Source organism: Nicotiana tabacum, chromosome 10 (genome assembly GCF_000715075.1).
Source record: "Nicotiana tabacum cultivar K326 chromosome 10, ASM71507v2, whole genome shotgun sequence".
NCBI classification, from domain to species: Eukaryota; Viridiplantae; Streptophyta; class Magnoliopsida; order Solanales; family Solanaceae; genus Nicotiana; species Nicotiana tabacum.
In genome coordinates, this window is record NC_134089.1 from 26,335,383 (window position 1) to 26,357,399 (window position 22,017).

Below are 22,017 nucleotides of genomic sequence, written 5' to 3' on the forward strand. Positions count from 1 at the left end.
GTCGAAAACGAATAATGCAAAAATGGATAAATCATTCGACCCGACCTATATTTAATACGGATAAAAAATGGATTAACCGAAAGATAATATGGATATCCATAGCTTCTTGAATACGACCACTTTTCGGGAGAATTGTGGAAAATATTAATTTGCCCATTCTCCAATCAATTTGGAATCATTTTTCCAGTCCTGGAGAATTTTTTAAACGGGAAGTTGAAGATTTAGAAAGAAATTCAGAACTTCTTTTGATGTAATTTTCTATGTAGTGAATAAGGAAGATCTTATTTTCATATAGAGAACACTAGGATAAACTTAAAGGGATCAAAGAAGTGAAGCTTCCAAGATGACTGAATAAACCAAGTCCACTGCTTTAGGTTGAATATAGCTAATATAACTACTTTTCATTACTAGGAAAAGAGAAAAAAATTTAAATATTCGTACATATGATCCAATGTTGTCCGACCCTTCCGCGAACTCCAGAGCTTAGTGCATCAGACTGCCCTTTCATCGACCGCGGGAGAGAATGGAGTTTGTAATAGAAGAAGGGCAAGAAAGTGGCTGGTCAGCAGAAGATGAATATGACATTGGAAAATGATCAAACCCTGCTAAGGTTAAGCTTGTATTTGAAGTTTGCATAAGTGATAATTCTGGCAAAGGCATAGCATCTTCTAAATATAGCAACACTTGCCTCATACTTGGCCTAGCTGTTGGTTGTGTCTGAGAACAAACTAATCCAAGTTTTAATACCAACTCAACCTCTTCTTTAACATAATCATTTCCCAAATTTTGATCAATGGCTTCAAGAATATCACCTCTACTCCAACAAGAAAATACATAGTCAACCAAAACAATGTCCTCGTCCGATACTCGTGGATCTATTGGCCTTCTCCCACAAGCCACTTCAAGCAAAAATGCACCAAAACCATATACATCACTCCATGTTGTAGCCTTTCCAGTTCTAGTTTGTTCAGGGGCAAGATAACCTACTGTTCCAACTACATGTGTAGTGTGCGGATCGCTCCCATGATCATACAATCTTGCTAAGCCAAAATCTCCCAACTTTGCATTTAACTCACTGTCTAACAACACATTACTTGCCTTTACATCTCTGTGAATTACAACTTGTTCCCATTCTTCGTGCAGATAGACTAGCGCTGATGCTACGCCTTTAATGACTCGAAATCTTTGGTTCCAGTTGAGAGCACGTCTTGGTTTGTCATATAGAAACTTATCAAGACTTCCATTAGGCATACATTCATAAACCAAAAGCAACTCTCCTTTTCTCCTGCAATAGCCCAAAAGTGGTACTAAATTTCTATGGCGTAGTCGACCAATACTAACAATTTCTGCTACAAACTCCCTCAACCCTTGTTTTGATTCATGAGATACCTTCTTGACTGCTATCTCAGTTACAGAATTAGGTAATACTCCTCTATAGACTCTGCCAAAACCCCCAAAACCTAACAACTCTTTGTTTGCAAATCCTTTGGTTGCAAAATAAAGATCTTTGTACTTGAACCTATGAGGGCCATATTCAAGCTCCCAATCTTCAAGCAATTCTGCAAACTTCTTTTTCCTTCCTACATAATAAATTAACACAGAGAAGGCTATTACTACAACAACTGCTGAAATCAAAGGCAAAGCAATCAACAAAAGTTTGGATTGTTTCTTCGGTCCAACTCGAGGAAGCTTAGGAAGCCTAGCAAGATCAAGCCCTTGAGCTATTCCATTCATTCTAAAGCTCCATCCAAGAACATATTGTGTCGAAACAACTGAGCCAGTGGATCCAGAAAAGCCAATAAACATGGTTTTATTTAAAATTGGTGAAAGATCATAGGATATAGACAAAAGAGGAACATTTGGTTTTGCCATATTCATTGGAGCCAATGTGACATTAATTTGCTTAGCCACACCATTATAGTCCACCCAAGCTTGCATTGGCTGGCCACTAGCAAGAGTCATGTTCTTGAGTTCGACACTATTGGTACCATAATAACCTGCTGGCTTTGATTCAACGGATTTTAATCCGTTGATGTCAATTCCAACATGGTTACCATCAATATCATTGAATTCTCTGTTTTGAAGGGTATCAAACTCCACCGCGAAAATATGATTTGTGGCTTCGCCAGTAGTGTTATCATTGAATAGGCCTAGAAATGGGCTTGGAAGTGTATCTACTAACCCTCCTACAGGTGCAATTACAAAAGCCATGCCATGACCAGGCAAAACTGAAGGCACTATAGCAAATACAAAAGTTGTAGAAAAAGAGAAATTTGAACCATTTGGTAAGTTCTTGAAATTTATTGGTGTAGGGTAAAAAGCATGGCCTTTCTGCAGCCGAGAAGTATTTGTTAGCTGTAATAAGCCTTTTGATGTCAACTGTGCAATGCCATCAAGACTTAAATTTGCTCTGTTGAATCCATTGTAAGTAAATCCGAGATCTTCAGAGCTTACAAGACCAAAAAGAGCAGCCATAATCAAGGCCAAGATCTTGAAAAACATGGCTAAAAATCTTTCAACAATTTCTCATAACTCAGATTCAACTATACTTAATCTTTTATAGAAGGTAAGTTGATGTGATGATTGAAATAATGGACGCCGTTAATGCTAATTCATATGTTTTCTTCATTGTGGTCCTAAATCCAAGTTAGAGTGACCCAACTTATTTTCTTGGTTGTGATAAATGACAAGTACTGGAAAAACAAGAAGTCAAACTTTGTGGGAATGTATTATTCTTCATTTCCACTATATGGCCTGAATTTTTTGTTAGTTAGCTGTGTAAAAAGAATAAGTTACTATTTTCGTACGAATACGTGCATGGACAGATTTATGCAAGTTTAAGTCGGTAAAAGAAGGAAACAAAAGGAGAAAGAGGAAAAAGAAAATGCCCATCCAATACTTGAGTTGTCAACGTACCCCAATACTTACGTTACAGAGTCTGGCAATGTTTGGTGGTTGGTTTAAATAGCTAGAAAATTGTAATGTGACTTTCCTTTCCCATAAGACAATTTCCATTTTAGAAAAGGACTTTCACTTGATGTTTAGCATTATTATTTTCTAATTTTGGTACATGTATTGCTATAAGTCTTATATCCTGCTAAAGGGCAGTCCGGTGCACTAAGCTCTCGCTATGCAGGGGTCCACGGAAGAACCGGACCACAAGGATCTATCGTACGCAGCCTTACCTTTCATTTCTGCGAGAGGTTGTTTCTGTATTGCTATAAGTCTTCTATCCTACTATATGTGCTAAAACAACCTTCCCAAGAGGGTTAAGGTATGGAGTTATTTATCTCAAGAGATGATTTCAACTTTAGTGCTTTGGCCATTCCTCCTGAGCCTCTTATTTCTTCACTTCACTATTTGGACTCTTCATTCTCTAAAAGTAGACGTTAAACGCATGATCCATTTTGTTGATTGTTTGTTGTTTACCGCGAAAATGGTAATAACAATTAAAATTGTTGACGAGATTCTAAAAATACGTGATCTATTTTTATGCTAGTTGTTAGAGCAGTTGATGCCAGATATGTGAAGCTTAACGACGAAATACGAACTAAAACAAGGCTATAATCAAACCGAGGGGCTTACTGTCCGGGCCTCGAATTGACCGATGAGAGGCCTCGAGGTCGATGCCTGGGCTCGGGCTCGACCTATCGGGGATAATCGGAAAAGGGCTAACGTTAGGATATAATTAAAGGAGGCTCATTATAGCCAATATCAAGCAATAAAAGAAGAATAAGTATGAAAGCAATAAATGGAAGAGGTAGCCTCGAACGAGTAAGAGAGAGAGTTGTTATTGATCTTGAGTGGAATAGTTGGAGCAACAACAACCCCTTACAAAGTGGTGAGGATCCCCTTTATATAGGAGGGGAATCCTGTTATAGTACAAATACATTAATTGTAAAGTCATGGAGAAGGGATTGCTAGACACGACGCCTTGACACAGGCTCTGGGTAGGCTGGCTTTGTCAGAATTAGCTTTGCGCCTTGGGAATTCCCCATTTTACTTTGGCCTCGATCTATATCCTCTTTGAGTCGGACCTCGACGAGCTCTGAGAGAGGGAACTCGGTCACAGCTTTGCGTCCTCGGGATCTCGAGGTATTCTTCTTAAGTGACTCGATAGAAAGAATTCAGACCTTCTGATTTTGCCGCATAAGATAGTCTCCGCGTTTCTCAGAACGAAGCGATGGGAAATGATTATGATACCCAACTCCTCGGGCATGCCATGACGACGTCGCACCGATGATGCAATCTATGGCATAAATTTTCATGATAAGCAGGACATTCCATGAACTTGTCTTTTCGATGCCATTCAATGCATTGTCGATTCCCGTTCTCCAAAGTGGCAGTACTGCCGTCGATTCAGTTTTTCAAGAATGCAGTAACTGCATCCGCCGGTCAGTCTTCCAAAGGCCTCGATGACCGTGTCATTATCTCCTATAAATGGGAGCGTTCTGGTGTTACATTTCTATCCAAGTGTCTTCATTTTCTCATCTATCCCCTTCTCCTCGCCATCTTCCTCTATTATTGATCACCATGTTTGAAGTTCACGGCCTTAAGGTTGTTTGTCAGCATTCTGATAGGCCGTGTTGTGGCCTTTTCCCTAAGCTCCACTTTGTCGAGCATGATTATATCGTTCTATCGTTGTTGTAGTTGTTGTTACGCCTGCTGTCGTTGTCCTTGTTGGCTCAAGACGATGATATACGGGGGTCGACTTTCCTCACTTTAGAATGTTTTTCGGACTATATACCGCTGCTCACAAGGGGGATCGAATTATACATCGCTACTCACCTTCATATCCTGGCTCAACGTGGCGCTTTGCCCCGGGCTAGCAGCTTGCATGGCTCAATTTTCTAAGAAGTGGATTCAAAGTGGTTGTACAAGCGAGGCCGATGTTCGCTAGGTCTGTTGTCTCTCCGAGGTTCTCTTGGCCAGTGAGGGTGCTCGACCTTTGGCGGGCTATGGAATTTTTTCATCCCTCCCTTCTTCTCGACTTATCCTTTGGGGATATCAGTGTGGAAGGTCGGGATAAGGCTTCTGAGGATGCGTTCCCAGAGGCGTTGTTGCAGGAGGTGGACCTTCGAGTGTAGACTAGGATCTAGGCTTTTATCACGTGTGTGCATCCCTTTGCTTCTTTGTTTCTGCGTAAGGACCCCTTGCGGGCTTTTGTAATTGTATGTAAGGATCCCTCGGGGGCCATTGTAAGCCAATATTTATGAAATAGAAAGACATCTTCTTCACTTCTGCTTTTGATATTTGCTATATTATTGTATATTCTTGTGTATTTGCGGGGATTTTGAATGTATGCCTTTGTTGATGATCATCAATATTCTTTCCAGTCTTTGGTCGACAGAAATGGCTCCATTCCGAGCCTACCGTGGTTCTTCGGACCAAGCCCATAGCGATACGATAGATTTGGGACGTCGGGACCCTCGAACCGCATGAAGAATGCGTATCGGACCTTGAAATCTTCGAGGGTGGTCTCTGAGTGAAGGTCAGCTTCGGGCACCTGCAGATTTGCTTTGAACTTGATGTAGATAATCTTTTAAGGCATTGTAGATAGGTTCTAGTGGAGAGGTTTCCCATGGCCGGGTGACATCATGAGGTTGAACCCTCATGGACGGAGCTTAAAGTGCTTATTTTCCTTCTTGGGAGGAACCTTCGAGGTCGGATACCTTCTCGAGACTGGAGACGATGTCGCTGATCTTTTGAAGCCTGGCTTCCCTTTGACGGAGGTCCTTGGGGTCGGGTACCACCTCAGAATCCGTACCGAAGACGTTGGCCTCACGGGGCCTAACCCGGGTAGGTGAATTGTTGTTGTTCCCCCCATATATATGGGGTTCCTCCCGCTTCTTGGAAGATCCCATTATTTTAGATAGTTATCCTTCCTCTTTGCATTGAGTCCTTTGTTACCTTAAGCGCGAAAGTGTTCGTGCATGTTCCTGCTTCAGTTTGCTAGTTCCACCATAACCATGACTGCTACTTCGGGGTCTGTCTGATAGAGAGGGAGAGTTCCACTCCTAGAGCTCAAGATCCACGAGAGTTTACTCTGAAGACTATGTCTTTGATAAGAGAGGAACATCTGGAGATAGTGAGGAGAGACTGCGGATGGGGCGAGGGGGCAGCGCTACAGACGCTTCCCCTGGATGGAGGTATCACGGACCTTGCCGATGGATTCCTGAACGTATACTTGTACCCTTTCGCGCTAGGCCCTCTTTATAGGGTCGTGCTCGATTTCTGTTTAAAGTATCGAGTTACTTTTGTGTAGATACATACGTCATTTTGGCGAATAGTGTTGATGATGAGGCCCTTTGCGGAGAAAGTTGGGCTTGAATTCACGCTCAGTCACCTCGTCAGGCTATACCGGACCTTTCATCATCGAGGTCTACTAACCTTGTGGTGTCATTCATCTACTCCCTTTGTTATTGATGATGAGGAAGATAGAGATCAAGAATGGATTAGTCGATTCATCTAGATTCAAATGACTGACGTTATCCTTGTGGAACTTATGCCATTCCCCGAGGAATAGAATTACATGTGTGAGTGGAGCGTCTCATGCTTTCTCAGATTTGCTCATGGTGAAAGCTAGTTTAGTAATCGTGCTTCCTTCTTTTTTGAAGCAATTTCATGGGCGCCGGGCGAAGTTCCTGATCTGCCCGGCTGGGTCAGGAAGCTGGCGACCCATTCGACTTGTGACGAACGTAGTTGGCGAGTTGTGTCCCGGGGCATATGGGAAGCAAAATACTAAGGTACCTGCTTATGCTGCTTTTTACCTTGTCCTTTGCACATTTGGGATAACAGTTTCCTCTTTTAATGCACTAACCTTGACGTCGTAAGTATTGGAAGGTCTCCAAAGGTGAGGTCGTGCTCCTCCGGAGAGGGGGAGGAGTTGCCAGCTTCCGAGCCAAAGGACGATAGTGATAAACTGGATATGCACTTGTAGTGAGATGGTGCTCTTAGCAGGGCGAAACAGGTCCGAATCTTCAAGGAGAAAACATTGCTCGAGCCTGTTGTACCCGAAATCTCTGGTTTTGGAGAGGTGGTTCCTACGAGTAATCATGCTTCGACCGAGGTTGGTTCTTCCAGGGCCAAGGGGGCTGGATCAACAGAAGTGTGCTCGTCCTTCGAGGAAGTCCGTTGGCTTCACTTTGAGGTGAGTTTTGGCACAGGCCTTCCGCATCTCGCGCCATCCCTTCCTTATCGACTTTTTCTTCTGCAGACCTTTGACAAGCATAGGTCTGAGTTGCTCCGTCATGGGGCTAGGCTTCGGGAAGATCTGGATGAGGGTAGGTACCTTAGGCTCCTTTGCAAGGAGAAGGAAGTTGAGTTGTTGCATTGGCAATATGAGGCGTACCGGAGCTCGAATTACGAGAGCTATTTGATGGAGCAGATAATTCCCTGTGGTATGTGTTTCGCTTTTTAACCTTTTGGGTTAAATTTTTGCCTATCTTAATTGCAGAAAAAGACGGAGGCTCTGGAGCACCTTAGGGGTAAAGCCGATCGAGTTAGGAATGACTAAAATTCCTGCCTTCGAGGCCCAACTCCGCTTGGCTCGTGACAACACTTCAGTTTAGGCGAATATGATCACGAAGCTAGAGTTCGAACTTTCGAAGGTCAGGGTTGAGATCGTCGATGCTCGGGCTGAAGCAGCATTGAGCCGGACTAAGGCTAATCAGTATATGGCGATTCATTTGAAGGATGCTACTGATGCCCAAGCCGAGTTAAAGAGGGCCCTCGATCGTGAAGAGAGGATCGAGGAATATGTTCGTTGCAGATCCTGAAGAAGGGTACTTGAAGAGATCGACGCCAGGGGTTTTATTCTCCTGGAAGAGCTGGCGCGAGCAGAGGCGGACGAGCGCAATGCTCGGTCATTCCTACCCGATGTTGAGGAGAGTGAAGACGAGGCTGATAGGTCGTAACCCTCGGGGGCGGGGCATAGACTCTACCATCTTGTTTGTAATATTTCCAGAGCGTGTCTTTAGATGGAGGATGCACTTTTTTCATGTATGTAAATAGAAGAAAACTTGAAGCTTTATTTCTTATGTATCCATTTCTGCTTCGCTTCTGACCAGGTAGACTGGTTTCGGAGTTGGTGAGAATTCTTAGATTCGTAATATGGCTCTGGGGCTCATCAAGAATGCTCGGGGGCCCTTACGCATTCGGTCGATGCGACCTTTAGTGTACATTAGCATTAGAGCTCTTATGCTTTTGTTCAACTATTTTGGGTTTAGTGTCCGAGTTGGGCTTTGACTCGAGCCCATTCGATGCTCAAGCTTTTGTGTCTACATGGGCGGGCGACGATGGCTCTTACGCCTTACCCTTGGGTATTTGTATTTTAACTATTTTGGGTTCAGTCTCCGGGTCGGATTACGACTCAAGATCAATTGACCCTCAAGTTTTGTATTTTCGTCCTGAGGCTCATGAAGCTGGCGGGGATGGCCCTTACGCTTTTTCCCTTAGGCATGCATTAGTTAGCTATTTTGGATCCGGTCTCCGAATCGGGTTACGACTCGAGCTCATTTTGATCCTTAAGCTTTCAAATTTTAAGCTGGCGACGGTGGCTCTTACGTTTTTGGTCGTTGCGACCTATTAGTGTATGGCCCTAAGGCTAGTTTTGCTGGCGACAATGGCTCTTAAGCTTTTGCCTTTAGGCATGTGTAGGCTTTATTTTCTTCTCGTTAAGGACTTTTTGAAATGATTTTGCCTGACCAATCATCGGTTCGAGAAGAACTTCGATTTCAAGTCGTTAGCGGCGATGTTCAAGCACCTCGGAAGGTTTAGCTCGTAGTCTGAGTAGCTCAAAGCCTTGTGATTTTGGAGCTGGCATGGTCGAAGCTCATTTGCCTATCGAGGGTAGCCTGTTACCGGTTCTTTTTGAAGTAGATTCGAAGTAATGGCCTGTGATTTTATAGCGATGGTCGGGCGTCCCCGAGTCACGTTAATTTGGCTGGTGCAGCCGTATTGACCGTAGTAATTTTTTTTGGTCGGGGCCATTTTTGATCCCGAGTATGGTAGTTTAGGCATCTACATCGAGGGTATGCCCTTTCAGGAGTCTTACAAATGCGACATATAGCCTAAACTTCGGGATCGAGTTTTATGCCCGTAGTAAGGTCTTACAAAATTTTCATGCATGTTGAGGTCTTACAGTTTTTTATGCATGTTGAGGTCTTACAGTTTTATCATGTCTGTTGAGGTCTTACAATTTTTTCATGCCTGTCGAGGTCTTACAGTTTTATCATGTTTGTTGAGGTCTTACAGTTTTTTCATGCTTGTTGAGGTCTTACATTTTTATCATTCTTGTTGAGGTCTTACAGTTTTATCATACCTGTTGAGGTCTTACAATTTTTGTTACTATATTAAATAGATCTTGCTAGACCGAGTTTGCCCGCTCGGGGTCTTGCGGCCTCGGGTTTTTAAGTAAATGGTGATTTGGTGACAGTCTCCGAGTCATTGAGTTTGCTCAGGCTCGGAGGCCATTACTCGTGAGCTCGGGGTTGCCTCATTAAGGGCTTATGAGTATGGAGTTCTGACCCTGAGGCCATGCGGATGACAAATTATTGACGCTAGTCTCGGAGTATTTCGGGACGTACTCGATGGAGGGATCCTTGCTGTGAACATGCTGAATTTTCTTTGGAGTACGATGCTTTTGGTGAATGATATTCTTTGATTGCTTGGCGTAAGTACATGTTGTTTTGTTGCTGTAAGCCCAGCTTATGTGGGCAAGGTTCATTTGACCGTTTGGCCCGATACATTATTCTCTATTGGAACTTTGTTAGATGTTTCCTAGCTCTTCCGAGCGGATGGCCTCTCAAAGGGGGCTCCCTCTAGTGTTCGGGGTTGATTGCAAAAGAAGCCCTGCAAGCTTGTAGGATCCTCATTAGGTAGCGCATTGCCCCGTTAAGAACCTTGCCGGCGAAACCCTCTTTGGGACTAAAGCTTGGACGAAGGGAAAGAGTGCAACGGATGCTATTAAGGCCTTGGGATCTTTGGGTTGAGTTAACACTTTCGACCGCCCTGACCGGGCGTCCGCATATGGGTTAGTGTAAAATAACGAAAGAGGGAGGTGGTCTTACCTTATCGCGGGGTGCGCAGGCGGTGCTCCGAGACCTGATGTGTCTCTGTTGTTTGGAGCGAGGACTCTATACGGCCCTCCGTTGTGTTTAATCGGGATTAGCCGAAGACATAGTTTGATCACCCTTTGACTCTTTCGAGAGTGGAGATATTGGTGTCGGCACTATGTTACGTAATGTGAACACTTTTCTTGTCGTGTGTTGTTCCCCGTAGATAGATTTAATTCCGCCCTTTGCTGGGGATTTTATCATTTGGCGAAGAGAGGACGGTACCTCCTTTATGCGATGCGCCCGCGGCCATCCGAATAAGGCGTTTATACCTCGTGTCTCTTTTGACGATATGGAACTTGGCGTTCCGGTCTGCGCCGACCACGCTGACCTAGAGAACGATCTCTCCTCTCGTTGTTTCGATTATCGCGTTGAATCCACCAAGGATTTGAGAAGCGGGCATGATTTGGCCTAGCAGTCTGAGCTGCTATATCACCCTCGACCCGATAATGTCGATCGAGCCACCTGAATCCACGACCACATGTTTTATTTGAAATGAACGAATGAGGAAGAAGGTTACCAGTGCGTTGTTATGATGTTGGAGCAAGATTTCGAAGCTTTTCTTGCCGAACACGAGGGCATCTTCGGGTACGTGTCCCCGGGTCCGTTTTTCTCTGGTGATGGATATTTTTGTCCTCCCCTTCACAAATTTCTGGAGAGTGTCGGCGCTCCTCTAATATCATGGTAATTTGTCGCGGCCCATTTGATTCGTTATTCTTGGCCGCCTTTCTTTCTCGGAACTAAACTTGAGCTTGATTGCTCAAAAATTCTTGGCGGTGACTTTTATTGAGTAGCTTGGCTATTTTCTTTCGGAGCTGGTGGCAATCTTCGGTCTTGTGGCCGTGCGTATTATAAAGTTCATATACCAAGTTGTGATTCCTCTGGGAAGGATCCGACTGAATAGGCCTAGGCCATTTGGTGTCCTCGATTTTGCTGACGGTGAGCACGATGTCCGATACAGCAATGTTGAAGTTGTATTTTGATGGGCGAGGTGCCCCTGCTGACCTCGTGTCTACGTCGAATCTGGCTCTGTTGACTAGCCCTCGAGGATACTGTCCTCGATCTATTCTCTGACCGTTGCGAGGTAGGTTGCATCTCGGGGCGTTCCTCCTGTCTTAAGCGTACGGCTTGTATCTTTCTTTGTTTGGTTTCGATTTCTTTGCCAGGAGCCTTATTGGGTATACTGAGCCCGAGGGGGCTCCCAGCTAGTCATCCTCGACCCTAATTTGCGACTGGTACTGATTGTGGGCGTCCGACCAGGTCGTAGCTGGATATTCGATCAATTTCTGTTTCAACTGTTCCAAAGCCACCGAGCTTTGTTCGTTCAAGCCCTAAGTAAAGGCATGCGCCTCCCAGTCGTCGGAGACCGAAGGTAGTTGCACTCATTTCATTTGGAAACGAGATATGAATTCTCGCAACATTTCATTCCCCCTCTGCTTAATCTTGAATATGTCGGACTTCCTTGTTGATACTTTGATGGCACTGGTGTGTGCCTTTATGAAGGAATCTGCTAGCATGGCAAATGAATCTATGGGGTTGGGAGCTAGGTTGTGATGCCACATCATGGCCCCCTTCGAGAGCATTTTTCCGAACTTCTTCAGTAAGATGGACTCGATCTCGTCGTCCTTTATGTCATTGCCTTTTACCGCGCAGGTGTAGGTAGTAACATGTTTGTTAGGGTCTGTGGTCCCATTGTACTTAGGGAGTTCCGGCATTCTGAACTTCTTTGGAATGGGCTTCGGGGCCGCTTCTTCAGGGAACGACCTTTGTATGAACTTCTTCCAATCCACACCCTTGAGGACCGGGGGTGCGCCCGGGATCTGGTCGACCTTGGAGTTGTAGGTCTCGACCTTCTTGTCGTTGGCTGCTATCATTTTCTCTCCCGATTCGATCTTTTTGGTGAGATCCTCAAGCATTTTTATGATGGCGGGGTCGGCTATCGATCCATTATTGCTCGATCTCTCAGGTACCTATTCGGCTGGGGGAGCTGTTTCCGGTGCTACTGCGCTGGGAGTCTTTGGGTGGCTTTGCAACTGAGCGATAGCCAATTGTTGTGCCTGCAACATTTCAAAAATAAAAATAACATGAAGACTAACTTCATGTTCTTCCCGGGCTGGGTTTTTTTGGATAGCCAATTGTGTGTTGTCTTGTCGAACTGAAAAAGCTGACCAGCTGACATAAAGTTCTCTTGTCAACATCATGATATTTAACATGCAAAATATAGTGCCATTAGATAGTACGTTATGTATTTAGCGTGGTTGAACACTACGTTATGTGTGTGCTGTCTTGTCGAACTGAAAAAGTTGACCAGCTGACATAAAGTTTTCTTGTCAACATCATGATATTTAACACGCAAAATATAGTGTCATTACATAGTACGTTATGTATTTAGCGCGGTTAAACACTACATTATATGGGTGTTGTCTCGCCTATAAATAACGGGCTCATTGTAGTTATTTTGTGTGCTCAAAATTTACTAAAAGTAAGGTTTTTTTACTAAAAGCAAATATTTCACAAATGGCTCAACCTCTTCGTCCACCAAAGTTCAAGTGTGGAAAAGCATGCTTGATGCAAAATTGTTAGGACGGTGGTGAAGTTGGGCGCCGCTACTGGCACTGTATGAACCAGTTTTACAAGGTTCCTGGCGAACCTATTTGTGATTTTGAGGAATGGGTTGATGAACCATGTTATCAGGAATGCTACATAGGACAATTGCAGTATCTTCATAATGTGTGTTTTAGACAACGGGGACATGAAAAAGAAAGCAATAGAATTATTGCAGACTTGAGGGCGAAACTGAAGGAGGTGGGAGAAGAAAAATGGAAAACACAATGGAATTGTGAAGCACAAAAGGAACGTAAAAAAAATATAAACGGGAACTTGCGGAGGTGAAGGCAAAACTGAAAGAGGTAGAAGAAGAAAAAGAACAATTGGAAGAACGATTTAAGTGGTTGGAGCGGAGAATAAATGGCAACCGAGCCTAAACATTGGCATGTATATGTTTAGTGTATTTTTCATAATTCATGTATTTTTATTATGTTGGCCTGCTATGTTTGTGTTTGTGCCTGTGTTTGTGCTTGTAGTAATGTTTTTCTTGTTTGTTGTACTAAATTTTATTTTAATTGAAGTGGAAGTTAAGTTTAAGTGCTTGTGTTGTTATATGAAACTATCAAACGAATGAGGAACTAAAAAAAGTAATGGGCATATTCGATTAAATATTGTCGTTAATGTATACAAAAATATTATTTATACCAAATAAAAAAAGGAAGGCCGAATCAATGTGTCTCGCATCCGGTGTGTCTCAATGCAGCCGCTGGCCTGAGGCGCATCCCCTCCCACCCGGGTGCGCTATCAGGATCATCATGATCAAGTCGTCTCCTTATAGCCGGATGCGGCGCAAGATGACATGTATCGGTGGTACTGTCAGGTCCAGTAGAAGGCTACATAATAATATGAAATTTAGTATAGAAAACTACATAACAATTCACTACAGTTTATACTGTCTTACCATCATCGTGTCTGGATCCTGAATGTAGTCATCTGTCGCAACATCGCATGAAGCCTTAAAAAGGAAACTAATAAAGTTAAAGAAAATAAATAAGTTACAGTTAAAACAAATTCAAATTCAATACTAATAAACTCATACCTGCGCATGTGATGTGGAGCAATAACTAAGTCAGCGCCCACTATAAAATTCTCGGGTCGGTCGATCCTCATCAGTGGTAAATGGGCCTGGGAAGTATCTACCCCAATCCACTCCTTGAATATCCGAGCCCGTGATCAATAATTGACCCGATGGGGTCACCTGCGATGGAACTGGAGTGCGATAAATTCCAAGGTTGTAAGACGGCATGTCCGTCTCATGCATGCTACCTGCCATATCAGCAACAACATCATCAGCAGGAGACTCAACGCCCACTTGCTGGGGACCACCTCCTCTCCACCCACGACCACGTCGTCTGGCACCATCAGCTCGTCGGGCACGTCCAGCTCGTGGGATACCACGACCTCGCTGGTACTGCGCTGGGTCCATATAATCAGCCTCGTATGCCAAACGCTCATCCGATCGGGCTCGCTGCAGTGTCTGGGCAGCCACATCCATGAATCGACGACTATACTCATGCATGACCACAGGATCGTGGACATGGCTCTGCATCTGCTGCCCCATATGATAGACGGTATGCAATCGAATCGCCTGCATAAAGTAAAAAATATAAACTACATATTTGGCACTAAATTACAGGTATATAATTAATAATAACAGAAAACATACCAGGGCCTCGTGTCTCCCGGCATATGGGACGTATCGACCGTGTGTCTGATGAACTGGGTTCCCGATAAAAAGTCGGGAAATAGTGCGGTACCATGCCATATAACGTTGAATAGAAAAGTGTTGCAGAGGTGGGGTCAATTCCCCTCGCCTGTCCCAAATACCCAACTACTCGTCAAGCCATGCCATAAATGTGTCGTCCTCCCTAGACCGATCATCCCTCTCAAAATTTAAAGCAAGCCATGCAGGCGGACTCGGTATAGGCTACGATAGGCCAAACTGACGAAATACTCGCTCGGAGGCATGATGCTCGACAATATCGAGGCATATGAGCAGGACAGAAGCCCTCCAAATATGTCGGCCGAACGTGCAATACGCTGGCAGGTTACCTATCACCTCATCGTTGTACGGCGTCCAAATGAACTATCAAATAAGAACACAAACCTTTAGTATGCGCAACATTAAGTTAATCTATAACAGGTAAGTTTAGTTAGATATTCACCTGTGCGTCCTCCAGCAGATCCAACACATCCCTGCAGAGGGAGAGATTATGATGAGCATCATACTCTTGTGCAAGAGTACGACGCATAACCCACCTACAGGCTAGAGGGAGATGCGGAATTTTTACATTAGCCGGTAGTTGTGGTAGAGGTGGCTGAAACTGCAGAAATCGCTCCCAGGCCCAAACCTAACATACAAAGTTGATGTAAAGTATAAGATTAACTATAACTAGGTAGAATTGTAACTAATGGACATATTATTTGAATATGTTGTCACCTGTAGAAGCGGCAGAAAGCCACCAACGTCTCTATGTGTGCCGATGCAAGCCCGACACATCTGCCTGTACAAATATGAGATGACAGCACCACCCCATCTGTAGATGGCTGTATCCTCAAACCGGCCAATATGATGCAGAAAACGGAGGCTCACTAGGTTCCCCGAAGTGTTCGGGAACAAGACCCCCCCCCCCCCCAAGTAGAAGGAGCAACAACAGCCTCGTATATCGTTGTACATCCACCTCCGCTAACTCGTCGGTGATAGTATGGTGGATCTGCACCAGGTGGTCTCTAATAGGGACCAACTGCATACGACTGGACCCAGACGCTACAGTCTCATCCTCTGGCCTGAAACCCGTGAGCATGTGCAACATATCACAATAAAACTATTTCGAATAATATCTCATGATCGCAGACAGTAAAACTGGCAAGCCATCAGCGGACAGGCCATATAAAATCTCAGCGTCCTAGAGTGTGATGGTGGCCTCGCCGATGGGTAGATGGAAAGTGTGCATTTCCGGTCGCCACCGCTCAATCAAGGCCGTGATCAAAGCCCAGTCGAGCTGTATCCAGCCCATCATAATAATTCTATATAATCCCATCTCCTCCAGGTAATGGACCACGCGGGGATGTAGAACTCTATGACTCAAAAAGTCCCACAATAGATCCACTCTCCTGGCCTGAAAAGTCTGCGTAAGCAACTGTCCGTCCCATATATACTCGGATCTATGCTGGGGCTGTAGGGATAATAGATCCAACGTCCGAGGGCCAGGATGTATAGTCGTGTCCATGTCGTCAACTGTAAATTAAAACAACATTAATTGTATTTTATTCTGTATATTAAATATTAATTTTTGAGATACACAATTTTTAGCGTTATACAAAAATTATACCTATGGGTTCCAGGCTCGATATTTGAGTCCCAGTAGCACCAAACTATCATTAATAATTATGTGTTTGTTTTATAATTTAAATTCATATTTTTAATAACTTAATTTTACAAATTATATAGATACACAATTTTTAGCGTTATACAAAAATTATACCTCCGGGTTTCGGGCTCGATATTTTGAGGCCCAGTGGCACCAAATTAACATTAGTAATTATGTGTGTTGATACAATTATTAACTTAATTGTACAAAGTTTGCATTTTCAACTACCAGTATAAGATACTTAAACAAAAGGAATTCTAAGCTAAAATACTACACATTACTACGCTACAAGGCTCTAAATTTTACTACGCTAAAAGGGTCTACATTTTATTACGCTAAAAAGGTCTAGATTTTACTACGCTAAAAAATAATCTAAACTAAACATAAACAATAAATAAATTTAATTGCAAATAAAACACAAAACGGCATGAAAACACATATATATAAATCAGAATATTAACAGACAAATTTATATTTTTATAATGAAGAGTTTGTCAATTAATTTATTGTTGGTTGAGGCATTGGAACAAATGCGGGGATACGCAAAATTTGAAGGATTTGGTAACCACAAAAAGATCAATGAATTGTGAAACCATCAAGATAACTCACCAAGTGAGTGCTATTGTGCACTCAATGGCTCCAAAGTTGGAAGATCCGGGCGCCTTCACAATCCCTTGCATTAATGGGAGCACCGATTTTGCCAAAGCATTATGTGATCTCGGGGCAAGTATTAACTTGATGCCCTACTCTGTGTTCAAAACTTAGGGAATTGGGCAACCAAGACCCTATAAAACACTAATATTAAATTCGGATAAATTTAACATACTAGTTTCGAAAAAAATAACACAAATCGAAATAGAACACATACAAATCAAATAATATGCATTATTATAAAAGCTTCAACTTAAAATAAACTGAACTACCTCGATTTAGAATTTTCAGAAAGTAAATAGATTGAAATTTTGATTCCGAAAGTGTGACTCAACAATAATACGAAGCTCTACTCGAATGTGGGATCTACGTTCTTCATCTTTTATGTGACGGGGGGGCCCAAAAAAAAAATTTAAAAAATAATGGGGTAGCGGGTATGGGAGTGGGGGACCGAGAAGAAGAAGGTATAAAATATTGAGGAAGAAGAAGCAGGACTCGTTTTTAAAAAAAAAAAAGGGTATAGCGCCGGGTATATCTTTAATGAGAAACTTTTATAACCACACAAATGTCATGGCCTCACAAAGCTTTTACTCCTTTAGCTTTTAAGACCACAAGTTTCAAAAGTCTCTCTTTTTTTTCTTAAACTCCGTCTCGAGTCAAACTATCTCAACTAAATTGAAACGCACTAAGTATATTTTGTAAGCTAAAATGTCCTGGAATTTTTCACTTGGGAACTTGAGATTTAGAAAGAAAAACAGACCCTCCTTTTGTTATAATGTTCTAAGTAATGAATAAGCGTAATCGAATTTTCACAAAGAGAACACTAGGACTTATCTCATAGTCTTCTTTCCTATTCAAGAAACAAAGCTGGTGCATAAGCTTAAGGAATTAAAGAAGTGAAGTTTCCAAGATGACTGAATGAACCATAGCTAATATAAAATTTCTTTACTAGGAAAAGAGATAAAAAATTATGGTCCGATGACCCTTTCCCGGACCCCATATAGCGAGAGATTAGTCCACCAGAGTGCTCATTTTTATTCCCCATGTGGTTGACCACGGGGAGAAGGGACTCTGTAACCGAAGAAGGGCAAGAAAATGGCTTTTCAGCAGAAAATGGATATGACATTGCAAAATGATCAAACCTTGCAAAGGTTAAGCTAGTATTTGAAGTTAGTATCAGTGATAATTCAGGCTTTGTTGAATATTGCTTCTATTACTGGTGATTTGCTAGAATAATAAGTTGTTTCGTTTGAATTTATATTTCTGTTAGATATAGGTTGTTGAGATAGTTTAGGTTTTTAAAATTTATTCTGTTTTCGAGTTGGCCATTTAAAGTCCTCTACGCATAATAAAATTTATGAGAGACAATTTCAATCATATTTTCAACCTCCTTGCTGTTTATATCTTTTATAAAATCCAAGATGCTTCAAGAATTTCAACCCGGGTCCAACAAGAAAATACTCGGCCTCATAATCCACCCAAACTTGCATTGGCTGGCACTAGCTAGAGTTAACTAATTAAGGTCAGTCAGAGTGCACTCCAAAATTCGAAGTGAAATTTTTGATTTGCCTGTATCATCATGGGAAATAAATACATAGATAAAAAAAATATTATTACCTTAGAGCTTGGCCAATACCATCACTACCAGAAATGCATCTCCTTCGCCCAAAAAAGGAATCAAAAGATCTTCTATTGGATATGAAATTATGCTCACTATCCGATCCCTCTTTTCACAGAAAATGGAGAGATGAATCGATATAGTCTTGCTTTGCGCCCAAAGCGTTGAACATCGAGAATACACGTTACACTACGATTTTGAATTAGAAGAGAGATTGATTCTGTTTTACGTTATGAATTTGATAGTTTCTTCTATTTTATATTAATTTAATGATATACTTTCTTCACATCGTATTGACGAGCTTAATATATCATTGGTCACCAAATACTAATTGACACTCCTAATACATTTCTTGAAGTCCCTTCACGTCAAATTCTCAGTGTAATAAAACTTTACTACTAGCTTGTACATCTCTTTGAAACACTATTTGCTCCAGCTTGATATTGCTAAAATCATTAGGTAATGCCAACATCCTGCCCAGGATTGGTACAGGATGGTCCTGGTCGGAGTCATGGTTGAACATGCTGCTTGCTTGATGATCTTGGTTAAGAAATAAAGTTACACCGTTGCTATTAGCTATAGCTTTTAATGATGGAAAGCACTTGATCTTAACAAGCGGTATCAGAACCAAGATCATGGGTTCGATTCTCAGGTACAACATGCTTGTGTGTGCCGGGTATTGGGGAGTTGTTGGGTAATGCCAACATTTTGTCTATCGTGAGGCCTAGATGATGGGTATGGGATGGCCTGATCGAAGATAGAGCTTAGTTGATGGGCTTGGTTAAGAAATAAAATCGCGCCCTTGCTTGATGTATAGCCCTTTAATCACTTGGAACCTTTTTCTTTTAGGGTGCCTATCTTGGCTTGCCAAACTGATTCCAAGTGTTTGGTTTAGCATTGCCTATTTCCATCAAGATTCAACTTTTACAATGACAAGCTGCTGCTAGTGTCATATTCTACTGGCTTAAATACTTCTGACTTCCTCTGATTTATGTCAATGACGACATTGTTGTCGTTGATATCTTCATATTTGTAGCTGAATAGGGTGTCAAGCTCAAGATAATGTAAAACTTCACAGAAATTCTAGTGCAACTACTAAGCCAAATTAACACTAGGAATATCCATAGATGTGCACTTTACGTGGATATAAAAGCATTGTGGTTAAAGTAAACTATAAGATCAGGATACCATATATCTTGAACATTTCTCAATTAATTGTTTCAAGTGTTGAATTCTGGATAGGGAAAAAAGGTTATAGTATTCGATCATAATATACTCTAATTTATCAGAAGTACATAATCTTAGGTTATATTTACCATGCTCAATACATCAATATTCCTCCAAGAAATTCTATCCAACTCATCGTGAATCATCGGCCTTCAGAGAGAAGTGAGTCTGTTACTGATAGACAGCGGGAATGTGCATTACCCAAAGACGACGGATATGACTTGACAAAATCATCAAAACCACCGTGATGATCGAACGTTAGGCCAGCTGATGAAATGCCGAGTGCTGATAACTCTGGTAAGGCCACAACACCATCCAAGAACAACAGGATTTGTCGCATGGTTGGCCTAAACGAAGGCTCTGAATGAGAGCACAACAAGCCTAACTTTAAGACCAACTCCACTTGCCCTTGGACAAAATCAATGCCTATGTTTGGATCAACAGCCTGAAGAATATTACCTCTATTCCAGCACGAGAATACCCAATCGACCAAAATCAGATCATCACTGTCTTGTCTTGGCTCTATCGGCCTCCTACCACAGGCAACTTCAAGCAAAAAAGCGCCAAAAGAAAATACATCACTACTAGGTGTTGCTCTACCAGTTCTTGTATGCTCTGGTGCAAGGTAACCAAGAGTACCAACGACACGGGTAGACTGAGGATCGGTTCCATGACCATATAGCCTCGCGAGGCCAAAGTCTCCTAACCTTCCATTTAGTTCACCATCCAACAAGACATTACTAGCCTTAATATCTCGATGAACAATTGCATGGTCACATTCTTTGTGTAGGAAGAACAATCCTGATGCGACGCCTCTAATGACTCTGAACCTTTGGTTCCAATCGAGGGTAAATCTTGGTTGGTCGAATAAGTACTTGTCTAGACTTCCATTAGGCATGTATTCATAAACCAAAAGCAACTCTCCTTTTCGCCTGCAATATCCTAAAAGTGGTACTAAATTCCTGTGTTGTATACGACCGATGCTTACAATCTCTGCAACAAATTCCTTCATCCCTTGTTGTGATTCTTGAGATATCTTCTTTACTGCTATCACAAGTTTCGAAATAGGCATCACTCCTTTGTAAACTTTACCAAATCCTCCAACTCCCAATAGTTCCTTTTCTCTGAATCCCTTAGTAGCAGTGTACAAATCTTTATACCTGAACCTTTGTGGTCTATAGTCAAGTTCCCAATCATCAAGAAGTTCTTCAAATTTCTTTTTCCTTCTTATATAATAAACCACAACTGAGATTGCTATAACTATGGATACCAAAGAGATTATTGGCAAACCAGTTGTTAAAAATCTTGGTAACTCTTTGCGCCCAAGACGAGGAAGATTAGGAAGTTGAGAAAGTTCTTGAGCTTTTCCATTTGTCTTGAAACTCCACCCCAATATATAATGATGTGTTGGGACTGAACCAGTTGATGATGAAAAACCAACATACATAGTCTGATCTAGAATTGGTGAAAGATCATATTTCAAAACCAAGAGTGGCCTAACTGGTTTTGTCACATATAATGGAGCTAATGTTACATTAATTTGCTCAGTGTTGCCATCATATTCCACCCAAACTTGCAATTGCTGGCCACTAATAAGAGTCAAGTTATGAAACAAACCAGTATCATCAAAATAACCTGCTGGTTGAACTGCTACAGAATCCAATCCATTGATATCAATTCCAACATGATTGTCATTTATGTCATTGAATTCCTTGCTTATGATTGTGTCAAGTTCAACTCCAACAACATGGTTTGAACTATTTCCATTATTGGCTGAGTTAAAAAGGCCAAGATGGTGACTAGGAAAAGCCCCCTCAAGTCCTCTTTTTGGCGCGATAACGAAAACCAATCCATGACCACTCAAATTTCCATAATCAGACCTTATGGCAAACACAAAAGTTGTGGAGAAAGAAAATGCAGTACCATTAGGTGAATTCTTGAAATGAATTGGATTTGGATAAAAAGCATGGCCTTGATCTTGTGTTTTAGAATTTGTTAATAGCAAAAGGCCATTGGATGTGAATTCAGCTATGCCATCCAAGCTAATATTCCTTGATTGGAATCCATTGTAAATGAATCCATCAACTTCACAAGAAACTGGTGCAAAATCAACTAAGAAGAAAGCCACTAATATGACAAGATTGAAAAACATTGGCAATGTTCTTGATAGGGAAACTATTGTGACCAAATGAAGCTGTGTTCTACTGTTTATATACTTATGATCATGACAAGATTTTTTTTCTATACAGTCTAATTAATGAATCTTCGTACGTCAATATCATAAAAAAAATTGAGAAAATTAATAAATGCATTAAAAATGTATGTGCAAGAGGCTATATCCAAGTCTTCTATAGTAATCCAAGAAGGTCATATTCCATGAGTCATTGGCCAAGTCTTCTCAAGTAATCCAAAAAAATCATCTACCAAG

At 42.0% G+C, this 22,017-nt stretch overlaps 2 protein-coding genes across 2 annotated transcripts; both read right to left on the reverse strand.

The window, feature by feature from the left end:
* Window positions 1-263: 263 nt before the first annotated feature.
* LOC107817543 (L-type lectin-domain containing receptor kinase IV.1) lies at window positions 264-2,671 on the reverse strand. The gene has a single exon (XM_016643395.2). It carries the CDS (start codon window positions 2,500-2,502, stop codon window positions 505-507), a length of 1,998 nt encoding a protein of 665 aa, XP_016498881.2. The 5' UTR covers window positions 2,503-2,671; the 3' UTR covers window positions 264-504.
* A 16,885-nt stretch (window positions 2,672-19,556) lies between these two features.
* LOC107817542 (L-type lectin-domain containing receptor kinase IV.1-like) lies at window positions 19,557-21,789 on the reverse strand. The gene has a single exon (XM_016643394.2). It carries the CDS (start codon window positions 21,739-21,741, stop codon window positions 19,732-19,734), a length of 2,010 nt encoding a protein of 669 aa, XP_016498880.2. The 5' UTR covers window positions 21,742-21,789; the 3' UTR covers window positions 19,557-19,731.
* Window positions 21,790-22,017: the final 228 nt, after the last annotated feature.

Coding starts and splice junctions, on each gene's coding strand:
- LOC107817543 (XM_016643395.2), bottom strand. CDS start 2,502: ATGTTTTTCAAGATCTTGGCCTTGATTATGGCTGCTCTTTTTGGTCTT.
- LOC107817542 (XM_016643394.2), bottom strand. CDS start 21,741: ATGTTTTTCAATCTTGTCATATTAGTGGCTTTCTTCTTAGTTGATTTT.